At 37.5% G+C, this 18,912-nt stretch overlaps 1 protein-coding gene across 1 annotated transcript in view; it reads right to left on the bottom strand.

Annotated features, from left to right (window-relative positions):
- CRIM1 (cysteine rich transmembrane BMP regulator 1) overlaps window positions 1-18,912 on the bottom strand; it is a 194,041-nt gene that overhangs the window by 82,042 nt on the left and 93,087 nt on the right. The window contains exon 4 of the mRNA XM_054820273.1: window positions 14,135-14,255. Coding sequence (XP_054676248.1) covers window positions 14,135-14,255 — 121 coding nt within the window. The remainder of the gene's footprint in view (window positions 1-14,134; window positions 14,256-18,912) is intronic.

Below are 18,912 nucleotides of genomic sequence, written 5' to 3'. Positions count from 1 at the left end.
CAGCAGCTTCCCTTTAAGATGACTCTGTAAGTAATCTTACAGATTTCTGTACTAGTATCTCATCTTTTGCTGCCCCAATAAAAGGGGAGAATAACAAAAAAAGAAAAAAAAAGATGGCCTCTAGCAATCAGCAAAACAGAACAATTAGCACTGTCAAGTTCAGGGAATTTGAACCTTAACCCAGCTAACAGATATTGCTTTGGAAGATGCTTTTCCCTTGTGAGAAGAATGAAGCACAGAAATAAGCACCTACATATTACTACAGAAGAAAGAAAAAAAAAAATCTTTTAAAACATATATAAAAAAAAGTATTGACACAATCTGAAAGAAAAATGCTAGGTTTCACTTCAACCACCCTATATTCAACATCCAGATAACCTCTAGGAAAATGGCACACGTGATGAAAACATAGTTGTGGACCTTGATTTTCCAAGTCTCATGAGCTGAAATTACCACTCTGTTTTATTGCCTTCACAATAAGCTTTTTCAGACGTGCCTGTTATCTTCTCTATTCTTTGCCTCAAGTTCATTATCATTGTTGATTTGAGTTGCAGGAGAATATTGAATGATTCGATTAATAACTTGTATTTTCCCCCTCTCATTTTCTTCCCACTCAACTGCTTTAAAAACAAAACAAAAAACCCCAATACAAAACACAAAACAAAACAGCAAAAAAACATGAATCACCAGATTAAATAACTTAGCACAGGACAATCTTCCGGAAGAAAGGCTGCAAAAGATGTGTAAGAGACTGGTGGGTGCCAAAACTGCTTTCTGTGGGAAAGACTCCCTCCCATTCAGAGTAATCAAAGCTTTGCATACTCATTCACAGCGCAAGAAAACAAAACCCCATGCTCCAAAATTTTATAAATTGACTTCCCATTTGGTTGAAAAATAATCCATGCATAGGAGAATGTCAAAGTAGCAAATGGTCTCAGATGGACTTTTAAGCAGTCTGCATTCTTTTCAGCCAGCTCTGCTAGGAAAACCTTTGACCACCGTCCAGGCTATTTGCATGGAAAACATTGTTTTGGAGACAGAAGTCTTTCAGGAGGAAACCCAAGGAATTCTGGTAGCCGAGCACGGCTATTGCACTGCCAAAATAACAACATCTGGAAAATCGGAATAAGTGATCCCATTCTAAGAGAGCAAAATGAACTTTATAGTACTAGATTTTACTGAAGTGCCTTTTGGAGCAGAGGGACAGACAGAAGAGAAGTTGTGGTCCAGCTCTGTGCTCTGTCACAGGCAGCTATCCACCTGCAGGGTGTACCTTAGCCTTGGTATTGAGCATTAGGCTTGAAGTTTAGCAGACCAGATTGCGATAAGCCTGCTGATAGCAGCCAGGGTCCTTCTCAAAGTAATTTCTATAAAATTTAGCAGTTCAGACTGCTGATCAGTAAGGCACAACGTTGCTTCTGACCTGCTCCCTCTACAACCGTAACTTGCCCAAGGAAAACAGAGCACAAGTTTCTGCAAGGAAACCTTCCCAGAGAGAAGACTACTTTAGACCTCTCCTTACAGAGCCTGCAGTGACACCACTGCAACATCAAACAGTACGGTAGCATCCAAAAGTTCCAAGATTAAAGGGAGGTCAGTACTCGACGTACCGACAAGCTGGCACTCAGTACCTGCCCCTTGCACACCTTATTAGCAAAGGCTCTAAGGAAACACATCTCTTGGGATGTTATACCATAACAGCTCTCAAGTCAAGTCAAGCAGCACTCAAGAAGAACGTGTCCTTTTAACAAGGAAGAACAGTCCTTTAAGACAGTACAGTGTCCCCTAACAAGATGGCCCAGAAATAAAAAAAAGGAGAATCAAGCAGTCATGCAAGAGACTTCATGGAGTTCAGCCTGAAAAGGTGGTGGGATGGCCCAGAAGGAACCAAGAATCCCAAGTAAGAAGTCAGCTGTACTAAAATTTTGAAAATGCATAATCAACTGTATGTAACTGGTAAAAGCAATTGTCTCCAATTCTTCAGGTTAAAAAAACAACAAAAAAAGTAATAACAGCAATAAACCTAGAAATCTCAACAGCTGAGCAAGGGAAACCAGTATATGAAGAAGCAGAAACAAGAGAATATTCATGAACTGATGCTTTACAGATTGAGGAAGGTAACTGCTCTAGTAATATAAATGGCCTGATGTTTAATTTCAGTTTTTAAGTTCTTCAAAAAATAAATAATTTCGTTATTTGTTTCTTTTATGTTTGAGGCGTTTTGATTTTGAAGGGGGTTTTTTTTGTTTGGTTGGTGGGGGTTTTCTTGGGTGGTTTTTTTGTTTCGTGGTTTTTTTTCTTCTTCTTTTATATCATCATTTTCCTTTTTCCTTTATGTCACCAAAAGTGCAAAAAAGAAAAGGAAGAAGGAAAAAAAGAAATCAAACGGAATACTTGTAAATGACAATTTTTACTTAAAACTTAACTATCTTGGTTCGTTTACTTCTGTTATTAAACAGATGAAAAGAGAGAAGGGCTTGGTTAGGCTCAGAAAAGCTGTTTTGATGGTAGGATCAAAAGAGTTCTCCAGGCACAAGATATAATGGCTATGAAAATAAGAACAGGCACCCTGGAAAAAAAGATTTAGTATCAGTGAATGGGAAGATTGGGGCAGGGGTGTGTTGAGAAGAGGGATATTTATTTTGAGGATCAAACAAAATTAAGTCTGAAGCAGTGAAACTAGAGAAGAGCATTCCTGAAACATACATCACATTCCTGTGGAGATTGTATCACGGTCCTCCTTTTTCCCCTTGCAGGAATCTAATACAATTTGCATTAACATTAGTAGTACTTATGTTACCTAAAAGTAGTAAACTCCCACAGATCCGTTAACAATATGAATGCTTATGGATACTGTAAAATAAGGAATTTTCAGATGCCAACTCCCAGCATTATCAAAGCTTGACGGCAAGGAAGAGAGATTAAATGCAAGACCCTCCCTATCATCAAGCACAGGGTAGAAGAGATGACGATACAGCAAAATGAAATATTAACATAGCAATCTCATGAAATCAGTGAAGGATTATGTCCACGAAACTTGCACTTGAAGCCACGACACGAGTAAGTAGACAAGATGATGAGGTTTAAATTGGTCAAGCTACAGCTTAAAGAATCAACCAAACGCTAGTCTTAGAAAACATAAACTCCACTCCCACACAGACATTGCAGGCAAAGTCAAAGCCTGGGACACCTCCACCCAAGAAGTTCAGCTACAATTTTCCTAAATCTTCAGACATACAGACTGGAGAGTTTTCACCCACAAGTTCAGGGTCACTGTTTTATGCGTTTTGCATTTTCAGTTTTAAATATATGTATAAGCAAGTCAGCAATGAAAATAGTCCTTTTTTCTGGAAAGCTTTTTGTATTTTATTTTGGGGATCAACAATAAACCCATAGAAAGAGATGGCAGAACAACTGTGGAAGTTGCATATAACACTTGTTATCAGAGCATTTCCAAATGCTCAAAAGATTTGTATCACTTCTATATGAACTGACTCATGTGGAAGTTCTTCCTATTCTAATCCTCCAAGGTGTTTACTTATTGAGAAATCAAAGCTAGTGTGCTCTCAAGAAAGAACTCACTTCTAAAATTCTAGATATTGTTACAAACAGATACCCAATGTGATAGTCAATTTTTCCATGAGTATAGTAATCTTTATACAAAGGGGACATTCAAATATTACAAAAGGGAATTATCTAGCTTTTAATTAAAGATCCTGTGAAGGGGAATGGGTTTTGTGCATCTTTTGCATATTATTAGTGTTAGGAAATAGCAAACAGATGCTAAGCAAGGGAAAAAGTCATAAAATCAGCATTTACATCAAGTAGATTACCATCTTTCCAAGGCTTATTAGAATCCAAAGAGTTCGTTTGACTAAAAGGCATGATTTCATCCTTTGACTAACGGTTAATCAACTGGTCTGCTTCCCAGAGGGATGAGATGGGAAAAGAGGACAGTCACAAGAGTCATGCCATGGAACCACTAGGCATATGGCCACTGGCCAATTGCACTGATTTTTTTCAAGCACACTGATATATGTATAGACCCTTTTGAATTCATCAGCATATGAAATAAAACACAATATAAACCAGTCCAACCCTGCATTTTTCTCATATTTTACTGTACCAGCTTATGTTTTACTCTGTTGAAGATCTCTTCGTTTTTTACCACTATGTACTTCAGTTACTCTTTCCTCAGGTTTATCAGCCTCACCTTTCATAATATAACAAACATTTCAAAACCAGAGATAAGATATTAGTTAAGATGTTAGACAAATGTTAGTTATCTGGTATTATAAGAAGCTATTTCTTTTTTTATTTCACTACTTTTTAATTATAAATATCAGATCCTCTTACAAATAAAACAATTCCTGAAGACTTCAAGTCAAAATCACTTACAAATAATAGTTTTAAGTGATTCACTAACTTCAATATTCCTGAAACTCCAAACTTTTACTCCTGAATAACATATCTCCCTTGAACTAAGCCATTGGTGACTCAACAGAAGCAAACCAAAACCCCCTAAAAACAGCAATAAAAAAAGCAAACACCCCACTGACCTCCCCAGAACACATTATGTTGAATTTATCTGATTGTTTAATTTGATGTCACACAGATTCACAGCTTGGTAGGGGTTGGAAGGGATCTCTGGAGATCATCTATAGTCCAACCCCCCCGGCTAAAGTAGGTTCATTTAGAGCAGGTTGCACAGGACTGTTTCCAGGTGAGTTTTGAGTATCTCCAGAGAAGGAGACTCCAAAACCTCTCTGAGCAGCCTGTTCCAGTGCTCAGTCACCTTCAGAGTAAAGACGTTTTTCCTCATGTTGAGATGGAACTTCCTGTGTTCCAGTTTGTGCCCATTGCCCCTTGTCCCGTCACTGGGCACCAGAGAAGAGTCTGGCCCCTTCCTCTAGACACCCACCCTTTAGATATTTATGAGCATTGATGAGATCCCCTCTCAGTCTTCTCTTCTCCAGGCTAAACAGACCCAGTGCTCTCAGCCTTTCCTCATACAAGAGATGCTCCAGTCCCCTCATCATCTTTGTAGCCCTCCACTGGCCTCCCTCCAGTAGTTCCAGGCCTGTCTTGTACTGGGGTGCCCAGAACTGGACATAATATTCTTCTCTTCTTTGAAAGAAAAAAAAACCCACACCAACACAAACCCCAGTAATTATTCCATGTTTAGCTTTTCCATGCCATTCGTGGTATTCACCTTTCTCATACCCCTACAGGCAATTCTGTACAAGATTAGGAAGGATAAATTGACTCAGACTGAGAACTCTTCCATGCTGTTTTCACATAAGAGAGGCCAAAAAGCAAATTGTCCAGAAGGGCCAAATATGACCTTTGCAAATGCGTGACGAATCATTAGATAATCATTTAGCTTCTGAATTTATTCCACTATGGCCTAAATTTAAAAGTGAGGCCAAAAGATTGCTCTAGAATCCCAGTGTTTCTGAAACCAATCAAGTTCATTCAATTAATGAGAACTTTCCATGTACTGAGAATCATGTATGCAAGAACTATAACCCTTCTCTAGAAACACGATTCTTTAAATTCCACCAATGACATTTCAAGGAAGAGTAGTGAGAAACTACTTCTTAAATGGTCCACAACCTTCAGTTCTACTTTTTAAATATTAAATAATTTAAGAAGGAAAAAAGGAAGTAGCAATTTGTGGCTGCTGAAGTCCAAAACAATGTTTCCTATTTTCTAGAGGAAACACAACTTCAAACTCTTCTGATATAACCTCAATAGTGTTGATATTGTCATCTGCTCCGCGTACTGTTGGAAACTGCTGGGAAATTCTCATATGTACTTCCCTTCTAAAATGCAAACATCCAAGTGATAACCTTATTGTTTTATTATGTATATGAGTCTCCCTACACATCTGTACAGTTGTGAGTTTGAAGACGTGTCAAAAACATTATTGATCTCTGTGATACAAACAGCAATTTGCCTGTTCAAGTCAGAAATTATTCTGAACTAAATCACCTATTCAATTTCCAAACAAGTTAATAGCTGATTAAGTAGAAAAAATGGAACAAAATAGAGTGGGAAGTCTTGAGGGGAGGATGATGAGCAATATTCAGTGTGGTCAAGGTATACACTAATTCTTAGACCAACAAGTGAAAAAAAAATTTGTAACAGAAAGATGTCTACAAGCTTGTAAATTGAAGGAGTTCAAACACTAGCTTGCTTGTCAAGAATGCAAACAAAACCAAATTCTATAGACACTACAATCTCATTTTACTTCCAAGCATAAAACACCATCTAAAAGAGATACAATTAAGAGCTACTTAAATTTATCTGGGTTAAAATTTCTTCTTAACAGTGAAGGAGTAAACATACCATTAACAAAGCACATGGTCAGATTAAAGTACTACATATACTTTTCCATAAAAACCCATACATTAAAAAAAAGGAAGCTGCTTGCATAACTATGATCGATACTTCCTCCTCCTGTGCAAATGCTGGGGTTGTTGGGCTTTTTTTGGCTTATGGGAAATGTGCCCCTTCCTTTAGGCAGCATTGTCTTGAAAAGTTTTGCAATTCAGTACTTCCTAGGTGTTGATGGAAGAGCACGGATGTGTATTTTTAACTTATACAACACAGGTGCAAAAAGCTGATCTTATAAAAGATGCACGCAGGGACCCCTATATTTACAATGCCTTACAGCTTCTTTTGCGGAATATTCACATGCTATTTCTTCTGAAAATGTTATGTTTCCTTTCTTTGTTAGAGGTCTCTGATAGTCAGAAGTCAGCCATCAGGCTCCAGAAATGTCTTGTATTTCAAGAGCTTCTGTTCAAGTTTTACTGAGATGGCTTTAAAAAACAAAACAAAACCCCCAAAAACACACAATACAAAACCCTCTTATCTTTTTCTCATTTATGGACTTTAGGAAAATATGGTTGCTTGCCAAAACAACCCACATTGTGAGGCTGGACACCAAGACAGCAATAACTGTTATCACACTGAGAACATCTAGGAATTGCTGAGGCAGCTGTAGTAAGGGAAGAAGGGGACCATCTGAACTTTGAATTCAGCATTTCATTACATCTCCTGGAAGACCAACATGGAGAAGATGGGCATGGAGCATAAGGCACCTTCACATGCCCTTCTATCCTTGCTCTTCGTGGATATCCAGTACAGTACAGTCTGTAAACAGGATGGAATACCACTTTCTCACTTCGCAGACCTGAATGAAGAAAAATGGTTTTCCTGGGGAAAAATATTTGCTGTTTCCTAACTTGTGAGAATTTCTCTTTAAGGACTAAAATACATGAAAATGCCTAAACACCTATTTCCAGATATTATGAAACTTCACAAAATTACAGTGTTCTATTTAGCCTTTTCATCAACTGTTAAAACAAACAAAACCCTATTGCAAGCCTCAGCTTGACATGCAATAGGTTCAACTGGCATCAATGTAGATCTTTCCTTCGATACAAAACCTGCCTCTTCAGTAAGCAACAGTCTCCCCAATTCAACAAGCGTTAAAACACCACGGTATTGGATGGTCAGATGTACTTGAGATGGCAAAGTGGTCTGCTAGTGTTAAAGTACAGGAGGAACAACTCAAGCAAGTTGGCCATGAGAGCTAGAAACCAGAGTTTCTAAGATGCTGATGAAAGAACTGAAGGCACTGCAAAGCTTCTGTAGAATCCTTACCATGCTTTGGTTAGACCTTTGGTCCACCTACCCAGGTTACTCAGAAGTCAAGCCCTGAACAGAAATCTCAGGAAGATTACAGGTGCTTGGATTTGTATTTGGTCTTACCAGTTCCGGCTGAACTTTCCTTTAACAAAAACTGGGATCCACAACCACTTTCTCTTGGATATCATTTCTTGAAGATGAGATGGGTGGAGGAGAAGGATCTAAAATTCTAGAACAAATACAAGGAAGACTTCTGCATCAGCAAAAGTTGCTTAAGAGAGGTGACTGGTACAGGGGGGAAAGAGGAAAGTTAGATCTCCTGAAAAATCATGACTGCCCTCTACAAAAGGTTGGGAAAAATGAAGTGGTGAATCCTATACTGAACATCCAAACAATGTATCGTAAAATTAAGGTCTTCCAAAGACAGGAAGATCTAAGAAAAGAATCTAGAGAAACATGCAAGAATCATGTCATATTTTGATAGGGAACAATGTAGAAAAGATCTGGCCCAGCCAAGCAGCTAAGAAAAATGATCAGAAAGGGTGTACTCTACCTCTCCTATTGAGTGGGACAGATGCAAAGGTAATCAGGGACTCAGAGACCACCTCTACAGATGCTATCAGATTCTGGTGGCTGCCATAAAATGAGAAGAACTGTGCTGGTTTATGTGTAGCTGCCACTAGGATTCCCTAGACATGCTGTAAAATGAAATACAGAACATGGGCTGGTAGGTCTAATGCCATGACAGGTTGCGGACACAATAGATGATACAACCACAACAGGTCCAAGTGTCATAAAAGGGGATAAAGTACATTAAAAGCACTTGCTTACCAGCTAAAGTAATCTAGAATGACAACGAAATCATAAATAAATTTAAGTGACCTCTGAGGAGGTGTCATTTTTGCATAAACAGCTGCCACAGGGCCTCTGTTTCAGTTCACTAACATGAAAAGACAGCATGGTTGACTTAACCGATATCTACAAGTTTTCTGAAAAATAAAAGTGAAACTGCCAACGATGACTTTCTCAAGTAGCATCTATAGTGTGCCTAAGACAGCACAAAGTTCTATTAGAAAGAAAAGACTACAAATAATAAAACAGGCAATTTCTTCCTTTGGAATCCAAACCAAATCAATAATGGTATACAAAATTTATAGACTATAATATAAACCACTACTATTCCTTAATGCTGTTAGAAATGCTAAATAAAGCACACTCATGTTAAAAATATTTTAGTACAGGACAGATGCAAAAGTGTGTTTTCTTAATTTACTAGATTATTATTGAAATGAAACACGTTTTTGTAAATTTACTCTTTTTCCTACTATTTCGTCCCTTGAAAGGTAATTTTAGCCCAATAAGATAATAAAATCTGGTTTTATACTGTTTAAGTTGTATTCAATTTCTATCCAAATATAGCTTAACATAAACTTTGGGTAAATAAATGATTTGCTACTACATCAAAGTATTACTCGTTTTCTTGAGCTGTATAAAAATGTAAGTATTTAAGAATTGTGTGCATGGGAAGGGGTTAGCTGGGCTGTTCTCTGAGTAAAGCTTTATGTTTGGGGAAAACAAAATGCACATATAAATTGTCCCTCCGAGAGGGCTGAGTAGGTGATTACAAATGTAAAACGTTGTTTTACTACGCTATCCAGAGAACTAACAGTTTTGCTGGTCAAATACCTTTCACTTCTTTACCATACTGCAGACCAAACTGTGGCACTGCCATTCACAGCAGTCCCAGATTGAGACATTTTAGCCACATATAAAGAAAAATCAACAGGGAAAAGACTATTCAAACCAGGAAAAAGAAGTTCCATGACTAATTCATTTAAGCAACTTTTTCAGAAGTTTTCTTCTAAACAATAAAGATATAATCCCACTCCTCCATGCTATTCGAGCCAATTGAGAGTTTTGCATTTGCAGCACCATGCAGCTAGCTGTAACCGAGCCACAGAGAAATGGTCCGATTCAAGGAGTCTTCATTCCCTCATCCCTCAAGCCCGTGTCTTTTGGGCTCCAATTTTGCAAGACTGTATCTGTAAAAAGCTGCTCTTCACTTTTCTGATATGTGAAATAATTGTTGTATTCCTGTTTTGTTTAGATTTATTAAACAGGTCACTGCTCTTAAAGTTTCTGTCTTTCTGTAACTTGTTATCTGCTTCTGTTATGCTCCATTTACATTTGTGTTTTTCCTCCTTCTCCCACCACAACCTTGAAACTGCTTTTTTAAAGCTGAGACTCAGACACAAAATAAACTACAGGAGATTTTGATGGACAAACATAATTATTTCTGACTTTTTCTAATCTAGAACATATTCAGGCTTACGGTGTGAGCTTTTTAAATAGGTATGTCAAGCAAACTTACTATTGTGATTTAGTGAACGTACTCCTGGATGCTTCTCACCTCTCCAAAGGACATTAGTATATCCTGTATTATCAGCAAGATAGTCAAGCCAGCACATGCATGCTGCAGAAGTTCACGTCAGGAGGTAAAGGACCACGACGCTGATTCACTTCCAAAATCCGGGGGAGGAGGGGTGTGGGAAATGTTTTTCTTCAATGTTAAAGTAATTTGGGGAAGGGGTTACATTTCCATTTTGTAAAAGTAAATCTCGTGAGAGAGTATTAATTAAAAAGCCCTATTTTTTTTTTTAAGGCTGGAATCCAATGCAAGGAAAAGGACTGGTGACTACAGAAGACAGAAATTGAGAAAGAAGGTGCTCTGAGTGTCAGATTTTTAAGGCAAGCTTAGTATCTTCAAAAGACAAAAATCAAGTTTCATAGAACTGCCCCTAATCAAAGCAACATCGGTTGGTTTTACCTATAATTGCATTCTTTATTCCTTCTCAATTCAATTCTCTCTCAGTTTTCCCACTATTTTTTTCAGAACTGATGTCACGATAACCAGGCTTTAATTACTTAGGTTTTGTTCTTTTTAATATTGGCACAGTACTAATATATTTCCGGTTCTCTAGAATTTTCTTGATTTATCTTGTTTTATCAAAAGACTGACCAAGAATAGCTAAAAAAAAAAAAGATCTTCATGATAACAGAGCACTGAATGGATCTTGAAGTTCCAAGATTTATAAGGGGCGAAAGCAGGGAGAATGGAAACAGGAGCAAGAAAAAAGACTATACTTGGATTACATGAAGGGAAAACAGCACATAGGTAGGGGGATAAAACTAGAGCAAGAAGAGGAGACCTAGTAAAAACTAAATTTACAAATGATTCTAATAAAAGAGAGCAGCCAGAAAGAAAAAAAGATAATCCAAAAATATTTGGTGCAAAGCTATCCAAACATGCCATTTACTCCTTTGTATATAATCCTACGAAAAATGTACAAAACCATGTGAGCGATAAAGATACAAGCCAACACTAATCACTGACATCAGCTCCTGTTGTTACAGTCCATTCTTCACAGATAAAAAATTAAACAGATTTTGATAAATATTTTTACACTTACAAAAATATTCTCAAAGGGATGTGAAAATCTGAAGAAAATTCATTTACAACAGAAAAACTGGATACATCCAAAGAAAATGGATTCTGGACACTTCGTATTGATCATCCCTTCATTTAACTTTGTAACAGAAGACAAACATATTAACAAAACCGTGATAACATGTTCGCTGTAAGAGCTTTAATACATTTTCAGTTGATAAGCTCCCTGGAGAAGAGAGCATCTTTACCAAAACCAGAGACAAATGTATCATTTAGCTTTCCTAACGCAATAGCTGGAAATTTAACGTGTTTCATGACAGTCTGACAAAAGCTGAAAGCAACTGGTATTTTGATATTCATGCCAAACCAGTAGGTTGCTGTGTTTGCAGTATTGCATTAGAAATCAGTGTGAAACTAAATGCAACCTCTGAATGAATGCAAGTACAAGAACTTATGGCATTAGATGTTTATTTACTATTCCCACTTTTCCCCTGGCATTGCTAGAGGAGTTTTCAATATTATGAATATGCATTCAAGAGCTCACTCATAAAACAAATGACAGCTTAACACCAGACTTAAGGATCTCTGTTTTCCTAGCACATTACATACAAGAAACCAGCCAAGAACAAGACGTGGGACAGAAGTCAGTCTGGTCCTGCTGTATGTGAAGTTGTCAGATACTTGTGAACCGAGTCAGTGATGTGCCATCCATCCTTAATCGCAATACTCTCCTTGACGCCTCTCTGGTTCTGCTGGTATTAAGCCTTTGTTTTAGCAGCAGTAAATGAAACAAATAATTGTAATTTCTTGGGAAAAGTCCATAATTTTAACAAGAGTAGTTTCATGAAGTCTAAAGACTATGACCTTATGAAATGCTATCTCTTTGCTTTTAATAAATTATTCTCAAATGTACATTAAAACATACAGTGCTACTTCTTTTGAACTTAATTCTAATGATTAAAAAGAGATATGATATGGATTTAAGGTGATTCTAAACTAAATCACAGTCAATGCAATATTAATATTTCATAATGAGTTTAGTAAGAAATTACAGAATTAAGGAAAAGCATCCCCTTTTCCCAGTGTAGTCATTCATCCATAAATCTGCACTTTATTTGACTTTTTCTATAGCTTTGAAATGCAAGTCTCATGTGGGATAGAGACCCTGGCTTCAAATATAAAGCTCCAATGCTTCATCAAATCTGGGGAAAGACTGAATCTGAATTTAAATGGTTTGACTTTCATGTTCCAAGTAACTGAACTTAGTTTCCCTTTCTGCTCTCTCTCTTCTCATGCATATACTTCTCTTCCTTCTAACCTTCATCTAATCTTTCTTTTCTGATCATCCTCATGTCTGTGTTCCTTTATTCCCCCCTTAAAGTAATATCTTTACCTACAGCATGTAAATGACGACTGTGGCACTGTCTTCCTTAAGAAGCACAGCTGTAGCTTAAAACCTAAATAACTAAATACATTTCTGGCAGGCACACAACATGTAAAGCATCTATATGATCTTATTGCTGCCAGATTCAGCTTTTCTTTCCTTCTCACCTACTCTATTAAAAAGGGTATTATTGCTTTGGCTGAACTAAGGCAATCCAAAACTCTAACAACCCACATAATAACTATGTACAGCAGCAGACACTGAGCTACAAAATTAAAAATTAATGGAGGAGTATAAGACACTTATAATTGTTTCAACCTGCCTACAGACTTAGACTAGGTTATGCTAATTATGGGGGGTTTTTTGCAGTTTTATACATCAAGACAGAGATATTAACACAAAAACCACCTCAAAAATTCTGATCTGATCATAAGTCTCCAGGAGCTAAGAACTCATCTATCCCAGCTCTGATCCCTTCTTAAACTCTGATCCCAGTAATGCACAGCAATCTGGTTTCTAAGAGGTTTCAGTGCAATTCACAATTATCTAATAATTCACACTCTAAGGCTGCCTGTACAATTGGGGTCTTTATGTGCAGGAGATGGGAATACTGGTTTTGTCACTTAAGTACTATGCATGTGTACAAGTACGTTTCAGACATCAGTTCACGCACAGCAAACCAACTGGTTTTATTTTTAAACATTGTCAAAGAGAGAAAAAGATTCTTTCAAGGACATGTTTGCTGTAGGTGTTTTATTTAAGATCAATTCCCATGGGTGTGCTAGAATTAGAAAATATTTCCAACTGATCATTTTTCTTATTTTTTTTTATTTTCTCGGTACTCTAAGTTCCTTGATAGAAGGAACACTGAAGTTATCATCTACAAAGAATATAGTGGATATTTTACACAACATATTATTTGCACTGGATAGATGATTTCCTTTTTTGCAAATATATCACCTATTCAGTAATGGTACTTTTTGCTTGAATTCATATTTATTGGGCATATTGCTGAATCAGGTTTTTGGAAGTTTGTTGTAAAAACAGAAGCTGAAACGGTGTAGAGTTTTGGAACAAAACCAATTCCAGATTGTCTTATTTTTCTGAATTGTGATAAATTATATCTACTTGAACAACAATAGAATTAAAATGGAAGTATTTGAAACTTCTGTTTTCCTACAGTTTCTGATAGCCACCGTCTTTCAGCTTCTTAGAATGGTCTTCCACATAGAAAAAATACCTTCCTGTTTTTTCTTTAACTAGGTGAGATTTTTCTCTGGCATTTCTGCCATCTCCATCATTTAATTCCTTACCATCGAAGACCTCAAAGTTTCTCAAAAGTATTTTTTTGTAAAATTAATTGAATACATTGGAAAAAAAAAGTCAATCTAGAGGCACAAACCGCTCAAAGTAATTTTAGCAAAAATGAGCTTCATGCATTTGCACTGAAAAGAATTTTCTTCTGCTTCAGAAATACAAAATCTATCTTCTTATCAGCCTGATATACCTTTAACGTACTTCATGTACCTTTTATTCTGTATTAACGTTTATTGCCACAAAAGTCTGCATCATTATCCTGTATTTATAGTACTTGATTATAGAGAACAAGTTAAAAATACGCAGCCGTCAAGACAGCAACCAACCTTGTGGGCAGGGTACAGCAGCCATCAGCCGTCAGCCTGACTTGGGTTTCATAGCTATCCAGTGGGCAAACAACTTGCTGAACAGGAGGACATTCGACTGTGCTGCAATCCACACTGAACACTACGGAGGAAGGGGAGAAGAAAATTCCTTTTACTCGTGCTTTAGAAGCTTTTTACAAATTACTTCATCACAAGCAACCAGTTATGCGCAGGCCTCTTAAGTCAGAAAAATTAGCTAATGAATGCATGCTCGGTAGGTCACATCACAAAAAGACTCCCATTCTCTTTTTAAAATTACTGACTTAAGGAGGAATTGAACTAATATTAGTTAATAAAAAATTTATAAAAGTTAGACAGGCAATCTTAAATAATCATTACACCTGTGAATAATCTTAGTTACTAGAAATATACTTACTAGGTTACTGAAAACATATTTTCCCCACAGCTTTAAAAACAGTAAACAATTCATTGTTTAATTTTTTCCCGATTAAAGTCTGTTTAAAGAGCAAAATACCTGGGTTATAGGAAATAAAAAAATATTAAAGATACACTATGAATTTATGCCTGCACATGTAAACTACATTTTTAAGGATTATTCCATCAGGTATTCATATATGGTGAAAATGAAATGCAAATTACCAAATCTATCTGCATTAACAGGATGAAGAATTCAGCATAACTAGTAAGACTAACTGATGCTGAGAAATGCAAAAGAAAAACCCCAAACCTCCAAAAACTGGCTGAATATACATTTAATTCTATGAGTCACACTCAGGAAAGCTGAAACACATCTTTATCTTATTTGGTCTTAAATCTCCCATGTTAACAAAACAATGCCAGCTCAGGCATTATCTACTTGCTATCCCTTATCATAATTACACTAAGAAAGTACAGAATAAACCACGGTTCCCTCTTTAAAGCCACAAGCTACCTACCGACCACATAGGCAGGATGAAGAGAATGTTATCAGACTGAGAACGTGCAGTGCAATATCCCTGATTACTGATTAAACTTCACTTCAGTACTGACGCTATTACGACCGCTTACGGCAGTGCTACAGCGGTTTGGCAATGACGCTACACCACACTTCTTGCAAGAGCTGATACCTTCCAAAGTCCCATTTTCTGTCTTCTAGTCCTACATTTTTCAGGCTCGATCCTCAGAGGTACACAGCAATAACAACTCAATTGGTCATAACGAGACATTGGTCTCGGAATTACACCTACTTAGCATATTTCATTAAGCACTTAAATGAGAGCACAAGTTCAATGAAACCAGCCTGCAGCTCATCAAGGTTAGGACCAGTAGGTTTGCCCTCAAGACCATTAACTTTCAAAAACTCATACATGAGTATGCGAGTATCCTCTGTATAAGTGATATTCAGAATCTGCCTTTTTCCATTTACTCGGGAAACGAAGCCATCTGCTGCATCAGAGCAACCTGACAAGTTCAAGAAGTTCTCACTGAGAAATGCATACATTTAATTAAAGCCCATTTTGTGAAGCAATGCAGCAAGCTCCTAAATTTAAACTGAAAGATTCCAGTTACCTCGACAATGGCAATTATCAAATTAATTTCTATATCTCTTTGTAAATATACAAAGATACCTAATTTGCCTTTAAGACAGGAATACTTAATTTTATAATATTTCATTTTACAAAGCCCTAGGGTTTTATGTTACATTTTATTAACAGGTAACACATTTGAAACAGGTCTTCTGTAAGAAGTAGACATCTAGTTCCTCCATTATCACAACAGGCATTGAAAATCATGAGCTTACCAGTATGGCCCAACACAACCAGCATCATTTGCACGATTCTGTTGTGCCAAGTAACTATCAATGTCCAGTTTCCTGAATTTAAACTAATAACCCTTCCGCCTCCCTGGGTTCAAGGTCCCCTCTGCCTGCTCCCCAGGTAAGCAGTCTGGGAAACAACAGCCAACAAGTTCTACCAACAAGCTGCTAACTGCAGAGCTATTTCTGTGTCCATCTTTCCATATACCAGTAACGTCAATGAAAGAAAAAACGCAAGAAAGCTCCCTATCAGGCCACCAAATCTCAACTAAGGTGCTCTTTCTTCCTGAACAGTTCAAATTCTTTCCAGTGGTTATAGTGTGCTAGTACATGGCTCCCTAACACTCAAAAGCAGCCCAAACAGTCCTTCTTTATTAAAAAAAGTACAAACCTAAAAAATTATAAGCAAACCTCAACTCAAGAGCATTCAAATAGAAAATTCTCAGGTATTTAAGTGGCTGTAGTCACTAAGTGGTTCCTCTGTTTGATTTGACTTACCCATTTTTATTTATTTTATACTGATCTCTTACTAGTACCAGAGAACCCTCCAATTCTCCTAAGAATTAGTAGGATTTGAACAAAGGGTACACACTGAGCTTATCCACCATCCACAGAATTTTATAATCTGCACTCATACCCCACCTCAGCCTTGTCTCCAAACTGAGATATCTTTATTAATACATTATTAATCACAGAGCAGGTTCGGTTGGATGGGACCTCTGGACATCATCTGGTCCAACTCCCTTCCCAAGTCAGGCCACATAGATCTGGTTGCCCAGGACCATGTCTAGATAGCATTTCAATATCTCCGAGGATGGAGACTCCACCACCTCTTTGGGCAACCCGTGTCAGTGCTCGGTCGCCCTCATGGTGAAAAAGTGTTTCCTGATGTTCAGGGGGAACCTCCTGTGTTTCAGTTTGCGCCCACTGCCTCTGGTCCTTCACTGGGCACCACTGAAAAGAGCCTGGCTGTCTTTACACCCTCCCCTCAGGTATTTGTATGCATTGATGAGATCCCCCTGGAGCCTTCACTTCTCCAGGCTGAACAGTCCCAGCCCCCTCAGCCTTTCCTCACAAGAGAGAGATGAAAGATACTTGAAGGAGGAAAAAAAAAAGTTCCTGCTTTTTTTAGCTTTTAATGGGTTTTTCAAAGTGGAAAAAGTATTGAGCCAAACTTCCAGATAAGCTGAAAATATTGTAAGGTTACAGAACAGTCTATAGTTGGATTCTTCATTACTTAAAAAGATGTCCCCCAGATTACCTGTACTACCATCCTAAAAACTAAGACTACGAACATTTGCCACTGAAATACTAGTTTTGTTTTCACACCTTTGATTCCAATAATTAAAAAGTATACTTTTCATGAACAGGTTTATTATAAGCTGTTTATTATACAGTTCATTATAAGCTAAAAAAATTAAAATCCTGTCTAAAGAAAAGTATTTTTGTCTATCCTAGAAACTCTAAGCTTTAAATATATAGTTTGACAAATACGCATCTTCATGAACTCATAAACATGTTGCAATTTCCTATCAGTGAAGACGCATCCGATCAACCTTTGCTTACAAGTCTTCAGGAACTTTCTCATTTACTGAATTTGTATACAGTAGCATCTGAGACTTACTAATTTTTCCATGAGAATGTGGTTGTAGACCCTGACATAGCTGCGGTAATGTGCAACCTCCTTTGCAGACTACAAAACCAGAAGTCTCTGACCATGAAACTGTTAATGCCCAGGTGAAAATAACTTTCTAGTAGTGTGTTAACACAAGTATATTAAGTTTGACCTTTACAATTTATGCTGGCTTTTCAAAGAATAGAACGTACAGTTCAGGGGCAAGATCTAAATAGCTACCTACGCATCTAAAGGTCCAGGATCAAGGCAGCATTTGCATCTCTGATGCAACACAGTGGCTCAGCACAGGAAAGACTTCATGTTTTTCCAGAAGTCACAGCTTTCTGAGGGTCCGGTAGGAGGGTACACAGTCAGCTTCTACAGCAGCTAAGGAACATCACGTAACACCCTTTGCTTTTGGTTCAGGTGCATTTCAACTGGTCCCTCATGAATAACGCAATGCAACATGACTACATCTAATAACGGTAGTTACACTTTTTACTCTGGGAAAAGGAGAAAGCAAGCATGGAAGTATCTCTCCATGACAATGCATCAGCCTTTTTAACTTTTCTTCACACTTCAGAATCTATTAAATATGACCAGAACAGATGGCACTCCTGGACTTTCAATGCAGTTTTATCACTGTCTCAATCACTTCCTTAACTACCTTACCACAGGTATTTCCCAACATGGACCACTGCATTTGCTGATTTCCCCCCCTCCCCTTTCCCACCATAATTGTCAACTTATAAGCCATTTCACCAGCTCCCTTAGAAATGCATCTGTAATTCTTCCCCATCCATTCTCTCCAGTCCTTTCCCAACCTCATCTCTTCAAGTCCTCTCAACATCAGCTTCTAACGAAGCATCCAATAAAACACATGTACTATTTCTGTACACAACAGAGAATAAATTATTATATAATTCTATTTCTCTCAACTATGTATAAAAACTTGATTTTGATGACCCTTGCCCTCAGTGCAAGACTCTAAAAATTCCAGACCTGATTTTCAATGCTGAAGCTGTACCAAGGTGGAGCACAAGCTACTTCTCTGTGCATCATGACACTCTACCTACTAAATGTTGCTGCTGATCTTAAGACTTTCCATCAGGCCCTGACTGCACAGAATTCCTCAAATAAATATGCCAAACAATAACATTCTCATTACAAGTGTGTTTAAACCAAGATTTGGTACCAGAAAAAAAAACCCCATTTCAGTAAGAGTTATTTTCAGGCCCTGCAGAGGTGCTGGAGAAGGTAAGTGAATGAAAGCTCTGCCAGGCTGCTGGAAGAGTAACAAATGATCAGTCTCTTCAACAGAGGTTCTCTCCAGCACAACAGACATTTCCCAATGCCTTCCCAAGGATG

The sequence above is a fragment of the Grus americana genome, chromosome 3 (genome assembly GCF_028858705.1).
Source record: "Grus americana isolate bGruAme1 chromosome 3, bGruAme1.mat, whole genome shotgun sequence".
In the NCBI taxonomy this organism is placed as follows: Eukaryota; Metazoa; Chordata; class Aves; order Gruiformes; family Gruidae; genus Grus; species Grus americana.
This window is presented reverse-complemented; position numbering and strand designations above follow the sequence as displayed.